The following is a 9,577-nucleotide window of genomic DNA, read 5'->3' as shown; positions in this document are numbered from 1 at the left end:
GTGTCTACTTTTAATGTTAATTTTAGATGTGTGGTTTTCTTTCTTGTTCACATATATACATTTTATTTTTAGCTTTGCTTTAAAGTTCTTGTTTTGTGATTTGTACATTTGTGGATTAAAATAAAGTTGACCTGAAGGTCGTCTCTTTTCTTTAAACATGTTTGAGGGAAATATTCCTGAGAGATCCAATAGTTGTGTCTTTTTATGATTTCCAGCTTAGTTAACAGTCATTAAAGTGAAAACAGGATTTCATGATAAAGCTGGCACCGTTTATTTTATTGTATTTTAAATCTTCAACGCTGGTCTCACACGATCCTCTCCTCTGTAGACAGGACGGGCAGGCTCATCTTCCCAGCTCCGAGCTCAGCTGGTGACTGACAGAAGGCCGTTATCAGACCTCAGCCTCACGTAATCATGAAGGCCCGACCCGCGCAGACAGGCGGACAGAGACGGGTCTGCGATGAACTGTGGAAGCTATTTTAAAAAACATTTTACGTGTAAAAAAAATAATTTTTAAATCGCTTCAGCAATTTTTTAAAACATTTTTTGTATTAAAAAAAAATATTAGTTTATTTAAAAATCGCTTCCACCGTCGGACCCAGACTGTCCAGTCCGCCTGACTGCCAGGCGGGATCAGGATTCGGCCTTCATGATTACGCGCTGTTGGGGTCTCGCAACGGCCATCTGCGAGTCACCAGTGACCAGAGGAGTTCTGAGCACACAAGGCTGGTATCCAGAACCCAAGCCTCCGAGTCGGCACATCGAAGGATCTTCCGCAGTGACCAGTGGAACTCGGAGCCGGGGAGATGACGCCCTGCCCGGCCTGGCGCTCCCAGGCTCCGGGGGGAGGATCTGGGTACACCAGCAGAGCTCCATCCAGCTTGCTCTTAATTACGTCGTCGGCCACCAAGCACAAAAAACGCCAGCACGTCAGCATTAGACCAAGATGTTGTCAGTATTGTTTTTAAAATCTTTAAAATAAGTCCAGCCGCTGCTCCAGTCCGAGAAATTGCAAATGGCGGATCATTGTTTTGAAAAGTTTCTGAAGGATCCAGTGACTCCGCCCTCGACTCCGCCCCCGACCAATCAGTGACCTACAGTGTTCTGACATCACGTTTTAGTACCTCTTCATTTGGGTTAGAACCACAGAGCCAAGGGTACTGAAAATGGTAACAGGTGCTAAGTACCGGTACTAATGGAAAAGCCTCAGAACCGGGCCAAGTAGGGTCCAGTCGGCCCGTACCAGTACTAATGGAAAAGGGGCATAAGTCTCACCTGAAAACCCACTTGTATTCCCTTGCCTTTGACACGGTGTGATTTGTTTTGATCCAGTCTGTAGTCTATAGTGTTGTCCATTTAGTTAATATCCACTGCTATTTCAATGTATATTTTTATTTTATGTTTTCGTGTCCGCTGTGATTGTTTCTTTTGTACAACACTTTGGTTGGCCTTGTTGCTGTTTTGCGTGCTCTATGAATAAATTGGTATGGTATATCAGGACCCACTGCAGTCTGCTTATCGCCGTGGACTTTGAGTTGAAGATGCCATCATACACCTGTTTTAGCAAACTCACTGTCATCTAGAAAAGGCAGACAGCTCTGTGAGAGTCATGTTCTTTGATTTCTACAGTGCATTTAACAAAATCCAGCCTGATTTACTTTGTCAGAAACTTCAGAAAACTGAGGTGGAAGCCTCAACAATCACCTGGATCAAAGACTACCTGACAAACAGACCACTGTTTGTGAGACTGAAGGGCTGTGCGTATAACCAGGTGGTCAGCAGCTCAGGAGCACCACAGGGGACTGTACTCTCACCATTCCTTTTCACTCTGTACACCTCAGATTTCCAGTACAAAACAGACTCCTGTCATCTGCAGAAATATTCAGATGACTCTGCAGTGGTCGGGTGTATCAGAGATGATTGTAGATTTCAGGAGAAACAGGAACAGGTCCAACCCTATTTCCATCATGTAAGAAGTGGAGGTGGTGGAGAAGTATAAATATCTTGGGGTTCACCTGGACAATAGACTGGACTGGAAATGCAACAGTGAAGCCATCTATAACAAGGGACAGAGCAGACTGTACTTCTTGAGGAAGCTGAAGTCCTTTAATGTTTGCAGCAAGATGCTGCATATCTTCTATAAGTCTGTTGTAGAGAGCGCTGTCTCTTCTACCATCATCTGCTGGGGTAGCAGCACCAGAGCAAGTGACTTCAAAAAGATCAACAAGCTCATAAAAGAAGGCTGGCTCAGTTCTGGGGACTCCTCTAGAACCTTTGGAGATGATTGTTCAAAGGAGGATTCTTCAAAAAATGAAGAACAGTATTGACAACCCTCAGCATCATCTTCATAAGACTGTCATACAACAACAGGGAGTCTTCAGTCAGAGGCTTCTTCAGATCCACTATAAGACAGACCGCTGCAAGAGATCCTTCTTGCCCACAGCCATCAGCATCTTTAACAACCATTTAATGAAACCAGAATGATGAGTTACCACAACATATAATTTCCCTCTGGGATTAATAAAGTATTTTTGACATGAATATCAGTCTGTGTGAAATGAATGAATATAATATACAAGTTTCTTTTTTTGAATAGAATTACTGAAATAAATCAACTTTTTCAAGATATTATAATTTTATGACCAGCACCTGTATAAAATGAAAAGTAAATGGATTATATATATATATATATATATATATATATATATATATATATATATATATATATATATATATATATAAAATAAATATATAAAAAATATATATATTATAAAAAATTTTTTTATTAAGGTTATTTAAAATACTAAAAAAACAGGAATATGTCTGTGTTGTTTCTTGCCATGAGCTTAGCAGTTATCATTATATAATTATTAATATTATTATTATTATTATTATTATTATTAATCATTATCTTTACTTGCTACTTCCTATTGGGTTACCAGTGCCCAGCATTGTTCAGAAACTATTGCACTTCCTAGAAGCAGCAATGTGAAATGACAGAACAAGAAGGGTTTGAACAAATGCACCCACTGAAATCTGAAGTAAGATCACTGAAAACACACAGCCTCAGAGCCTAACATTAGCAGTCCAGCAGGATCTTAAGCCACATGTGAAGATTCACTCAGAGCTGTTCAGGTTTAGGTCAACATAAGCGCCATTTCCTTAGGGAGAAGTAAACAGAAGAATGCATGAGTGCAGCACCTAAAACACTAAGGAAAACAAAAGCAAGAGCTTTGTCACAAAATATGAAATACTCAATACAAGCTTTACCTCTATCAGTCTAAACTTCAGCATTTTATTTGAACATGCATGCTTTTCACTTTTTATGGTATTTCTTTTACTTTTAAAGGCAGTCCTTTTTATTCATTATTAAATGAGAGAAAACGTCACATATTGACTGTGTAAATATGAGTCTAGTTCTTTGTTACATAACAGTAAATAATGTCAAGATGTCATTGAATGATACAGAAGTCATTTGATGGACAGTTGTGGGTTACATGCAGATGCTGAAATGACTACTGGATGTATCACTAAATAGTTTGACATGATGATCTTTTGGAACTGCAAGAAACTTTCTCTAAGCAGACTCAGGTTTTAGTTGAATACACCTGGTTCAGATCAAGTCAAGCCTGACTTCTGAAGTCAGTTACTTTACTGTTCTCGTTTGGTCAGGGTTACACTCACCTACAAAAAACTTAATTTTTGAAAATTCTTTGAATTTAGAACTTCATAAGTTTTGTTTATTTGCTTTTTAGTCAAAGCCTACTGCAGCTTTCAAACCTTAATGTCAAATCTGCTGAAAATCTATGTTGAAATGTTTACAATGCTTTTGTTCACAAACATCAACTCTTCAGGCATCAATTTATTTTACTTCCTCTCTTAAGGCATTAAGGACAAAACTGTTCCCTTCCAAAAAAATCTGTCATAAATACATTACAGATTGTTTTTTTCTTGCTTTTTTTCTGCAGAAATGTGCCATGTGTACTAACATAACCAAAATTACGATTAGATGTAAGGGGGAAAATAGGTTCAAGCTGATCCATGAGGACCTTTGAAAGGTTTCACCCAGGGCTTTTTATGAATACTTTTGTGACATCTGACATGTTGATGAATATGTGTTTGATAGAAAAACAAGGAGCTGGAGGAATTTATTGAAGCTCAGAAACGCCAAATCAAAGAGCTGGAAGAGAAGGTGAGAACCAAAAACCTCTTCATCATTACTTATTTCCCTTTGATACAGTTTTCCCATAATTTGATGCTGATTTTCACTGTTATGCAGATGACACCCAGATCTACCTTTACATCAAATTCTATTCCATCCTCATACCTCCCCTCCCATAACAACTGCCTTGATTAACTCGAATCCTGGTACTCTTAAAATGGTTTTAAATTAAACAGTGCCAATAATGAATTCCTCCTCATTGGAACAAAATCAACATTACCCAAAATTGACAGTTTCCCATTTTAGTGAACAACGTCCTTGTTTCCCCCTCCCTGCAGGCTAAAAGTCTGGGTTTCATCCTTGAAAGTACTCTGTCATTTAAATCTTGCATCAATAGCATCACCTGGTCAGCAGATTTACACCTTCACAGCCCTAATTGTCTCCGCCCCTCCCCCACCTGCTGCTATACTTGTCCACAGTCTTGTTACCTCCCATACTGTAATTCTTTGCTTTTTGGTCTTCCTCACATATCCTTTAATAAACTACAACCGATTCAGAATTCATCAGCCTTCAACACCAGAACCCTCTCCTCCAGCCACATTCATTCAACCTTTATTTATACAGGTTAATCCCATTGAGCTTCGGGGACTCATTTACAAGAGAGACCTGATTTCTTTAATAAAGAGTGATGACAACAGTGTATAACAACCATTCTTCACAAGCTTCACTGGTTTCCAATCAAACTCCACATTGGTTTCTCAATTCTTCTGTACACATTTAAAGCCATTCATAATCTCACCCCTCCATACTTGTTTTACCTCCTTCACATTCCCACACTGTAAAATCCAATGAGTTATTACTTTAAAAAGCATGCAAACCGACTGCACTTAAAAAAAAAAAAAAAAAAAAACTTAATTCAACCTTTATTTATACAGGTAGTCTCAGTGTGTCACGAAGACTCATTTTCAAGAGAGACCGGTTTAAGACAGGCAACATATAAAGTGCAGACAACAATATATAACAATATAAATCAATTAAAATAACAGTTATAAAAACAAAGAAGGCAAGGTGACATAAAACAAGGTAAAATAATGTAATATTTTATGGGGCAGAGAAAAATGCACAGGAATCGTTCAGCTTTATCAAATATATCAATCAACCTTTATTTAGACAGGTAAATCCCATTGAGCCTCGAGGACTCATTTACAAGAGAGACCTGATTTCAACAAAGAAAGATGACAACAATGGACAACAGCAACAACAACAAACAATTATGAAAAGTCATACTGCAGGGTTTTTTTTAAATACAAATAGGATGGCTAAAAGGAAAAGGTAACAAAACAAAAAACAAATAAAAAACTGCTAGATTCTAAGGCGAATGTAAAAAACTAAAAACAAGAACATGTCTGCATTGGTCCCTGCCAGGAGTCCAACAGATTCTTAAAGCCACTTAAAGAGGTCAAGGTCGAGAGCTTCAAATCTTTTTGTAAGATATTCCAGGAAACAGGAGCGGAGTAGGAGAAGGCCCTTTTGCCTAGTTCAGTCCTCATTGAGGGAACACTGCAGGTAATAATGACCTTAGAGCACACACTGTAGCTGCACTCACGCAGAGGCATGTAGGAGGAGATGTATGAAGGCAGCAGACCAGGAAGTGATTTAAAGATGAAAACGTACCAGTGAGAGAGTCTGCGGGAAGTTAATGATGTCCAGCTAACCAGTGAATACAGGGTGCAGTGGTGGGTACGATAATCACAGCCAGTTATGAATCTTAGTGCACCATGATAGAGAACATCCAACATCTGCAGGGTTCTTGTAGGAGCGTTCATGTAAATATTGTCACCATAATCAATTGAGGGAAGGAAAGTGAAAGATACAAGGCGTTTTCTAGCATTCAGGGTTAGACAGGATCTGTTTCTGAAAAAGAAACCCAGTTTAACTTTCAGTTTCTTTACCAAGTTTTCCACATGGAGCCTAAAAGAGAGATGTGAGTCGACCAAGATACCCAAATTTTTTTTTAGGAATCAACAAACTCAATGGGGACACCATTTGAGGATAAATTCAGAGGAAGAACTGCTGGGACCAACTTCCTATTTGAAAAAAGCATCCCTTTAGTTTTGTCGGCATTTAGGACAAGTTTGAGGCGGAACAAATCAGTCTGGATGTAGTTGAATGCAGAATTCAAAAGCTGGAAAGCCTTAGCAACAGTTTTAGCTCGACAATAAACAACTGTGTCGTCAGCATAGAAATGTATGGATGCATTAGGGATGTTTTTACCTACATTATGTATGTAGATTGTAAAGAGGGTGGGTCCTAAGACTGAGCCTTGTGGTACACCATTGTTGACTGTTAAATAACTGGAGGAAGTACCATTATGTTGAACACATTGCCTCCGGTCTGAAAGATAGAGAACCAACCAATGGTGTGTTCTGAGAAACCAATTTCCGAGAGTTTGTGACACAAGATGTTATGATCCACAGTGTCAAAAGCTTTAGACAGGTCTAAGAAAAGTGCAGCACAATAATCCTTAGCATCCAATGCTTCAACAACATCATTAAGTACCTTCAGTGAAGCAGTGGTTGTGCTGTGTCGTTTCCTGAAACCAGATTGATGTAGAGGTAAGATGTTAAATGAGTCCAGGTAATTTTTGATTTGAGAGTTTATCAGTTTTTCTAGAACCTTGGCTAAAATGCAGAGTTTAGAGATTGGTCCATAGTTGTTCAGTGAGGTGGGGTCACTTCCCTTCAGCAAAGGAAGAACAAAGGCTGTTTTCCAAGTGCCTGGGATGGAGTTTTGTCTTATGGAGAGATTGAAGATGTGGGTCACAGGGACTGTGATGATTTGAGCAGCCAGCCTTATGAAGTAAGATGGAAGTTCATCTGGACCTGCAGATTTTTTAGGGTCAAGATCTTTTAACAGTTTATTGACCTCACTGACTGAGAATGGAGAAAAGGAGAAGTTGTGATTAACTGAGGATTGACTTGTAGGAGGGATTTGATTTGTAGAAGTTTGGTTATTAGGGGAAATTGCTGATTTTCTGTTAGTAACTGTGTCAAATAAAGAACTAGAAGCAACAAAATGTTTGTTGAAACAGTTCAGGATCTCGTGCTTATTTGACACAGGAACAGAGTTAACGAGAAGTTGTGATGGGAGGTCAGATGATTGGGTGGTGCCTGAGAGAGATTTGATGGTTTTCCAGAATCTGTTAGGGTCATTTAGATTTTTGGAGGTCTGAGGTAAGAAATAGTTGCGTTTTGCTGCTTTGATGGCAGTTGTACATTTATTCCTCGTCTGTCGAAAACTCAACCAATCAGTGTCTGAGTCAGATTTTCTTGCTTCGGCCCAAAGATGGTCTCTCCTGTGCAGGAGGTCAGCTAGCTCTGGAGTAAACCAGGGGCTGTCTTGTCCCTTTATTCTGAACTGACGAAAAGGAGCATGTTTGTTCACAAAATAAATGAAACTATTATGAAAATAGTTCCAAGCAGAGTTCACGTCATCAGTTAACAGAAAATGATGCCAGTCAAAGTGAGACAGATCCCAGAGGAATGACTGTTCACAAAAATGTTTCAGATCCCTTTTTTTTAATTAATCTGGGCTTAGAAGGTGGAAGTTTAATATCTCTCAAAGCAGCTGTCACACAATGATCACTCAAAATATTAGCAAATACACCTGTACCAGGGAATTTGTGAGGCATATTAATTAGAAATAGGTCTAAGATGGAGGATTTTTCAGGACGGTTTTTGTTTAATCTAGTGGGAGAGTCGATCAATTGGATAAGATTGAGAGACAGGCAACAATCCTTGAATTTATCACAGAGGGGGATCGACTTACACCAATCAATGTTGAGGTCTCTAGCCAAAAGGATCTTTTTGAATTTTAAATTACCAAGAAATTCCATCAGGGCAGACAGAGCCTCAGGTGATGCTGAGGGTGGGCGGTAGCAGCAGACTACAGTTAAGATCTGGCCTCCATTCAAGGTGATGTTTACAGATAAGGCTTCAAACTGGTTTGGAATTGTTTTAGAAGACAAGACTAGCAACCAAAGACTATCTGATGTAACAGCGACCCCCCCCCCTTTTTTTGACGATCACAGCGGTAGATGTTAAATCCATTGATTGCCAGGTCATTATTCAGTATAGATTTGTTGAGCCAGGTTTCAGAGATGAAGATAACATCTGCCCCAGAAGAACTGACCAGAATTTTCAAAGCATCAAGTTTTCTCAGAAGGCTACGAGCGTTTACATGCAGAAAATGAAGCCCAGACACGTTCTTAAAGTCATTTGGTGTGCTGTAATTAGTGGGGGGTCCAGGGTTGGGCTGAATCCCTTAGAGCAGTAACAACATTATTATCAGACATTTTCTTGAGTTTTTTGTGACTGATGTGTAATTACACGCGTTAACAGTGTGACAATTAGCCCCCATAATCGAATCATGAGAAACATTAATGAAGACGTGATCATTCAGAACCCAAAAACAGTGAAAGTTGCAGTGATGGGCAGATTCAGGTGTATTAACAAGATTCAGTGACTCCAGATAATCTGAGAACTGAAAATAGTGACAATAATATGAATGATGCAGAAAAGTTTCAGACCATAAAACGCCACAGTTCAAATGGGCAAACAAACCCGATGAGGTGGCCCAACTGCAGTTTGAGTTGGGCTGAGAGGGGCTCCGGCCCCCCAGTGAGGATGGATGGATGCTCCCATGGGAAACAGAAGCTGGGTCCAATATCAACAGGGCGAAACAGAAACTGATAATTCGCAGCAAATAGTAGAGCGAGCTGCCAGAAAATCCTCCTGAAGTGAAAGGCATGATCCAAGCTTTGCTGAAATTCCCACGGAGTTTTTGAACAGCGGCCAGCACTCTCCCCCACCGGTCCTATCTGAGATTCCTGCGTTCCTTCTGCGTGACCCTGGCCTTTCTCCATGGAGGAAACGTCGCAGACGTCGTGGGAAGCGTGCAGGGATTTTGGTGAAACTGAGGCAAAGTGTGGATTATTTTATCAGGACTCGCTCTGGATCTGATCATCTCCTCTCTGACCCATGGCGCTCCTGGGGCCCAGCTGCTGGCCAGCTACCCGCGCACTCAGTCCATGGAAACACCTGGAGTTGTTTACCTGTGCGCCGCACCAGCAGACCAGGAGGAGCCGTTTTTCATAACCTGCGCCCGCTGGCGAGCGCGTCTCCATCCACAGCTGTGCCTGTGTTGGACAATATCAGGATGTGTTTAATCAACGCAAGGTCCATTTCCAACAAGACGTTTATCCTCAATGACTTTTTTAAAGATGAGGAGTTGGATTTTCTGTTCGTCACGGAATCTTGGTTTTCTGATGGTGAGTCCAGCGCCTTGGTGGAACTACTACCTCCCGGACTGTCTGTGTTTCAATGCCCCGCGGCCATCAGGTCGGCGGGGGGGGGG

General features: G+C 40.4%; 1 protein-coding gene across 1 annotated transcript in view; it reads left to right on the top strand.

Moving 5' to 3' along the window:
• Positions 1-9,577, top strand: part of LOC119423588 (janus kinase and microtubule-interacting protein 3-like) — a 185,403-nt gene that overhangs the window by 143,098 nt on the left and 32,728 nt on the right. The window contains exon 14 of the mRNA XM_037690987.1: positions 4,127-4,192. Coding sequence (XP_037546915.1) covers positions 4,127-4,192 — 66 coding nt within the window. The remainder of the gene's footprint in view (positions 1-4,126; positions 4,193-9,577) is intronic.

Source organism: Nematolebias whitei, chromosome 17, assembly GCF_014905685.2.
Source record: "Nematolebias whitei isolate Nwh7 chromosome 17, NemWhi1, whole genome shotgun sequence".
NCBI classification, from domain to species: Eukaryota; Metazoa; Chordata; class Actinopteri; order Cyprinodontiformes; family Rivulidae; genus Nematolebias; species Nematolebias whitei.
The sequence above is the reverse complement of the archived record's forward strand: the minus strand, read 5'-3'. Positions and strand labels throughout refer to the sequence as shown.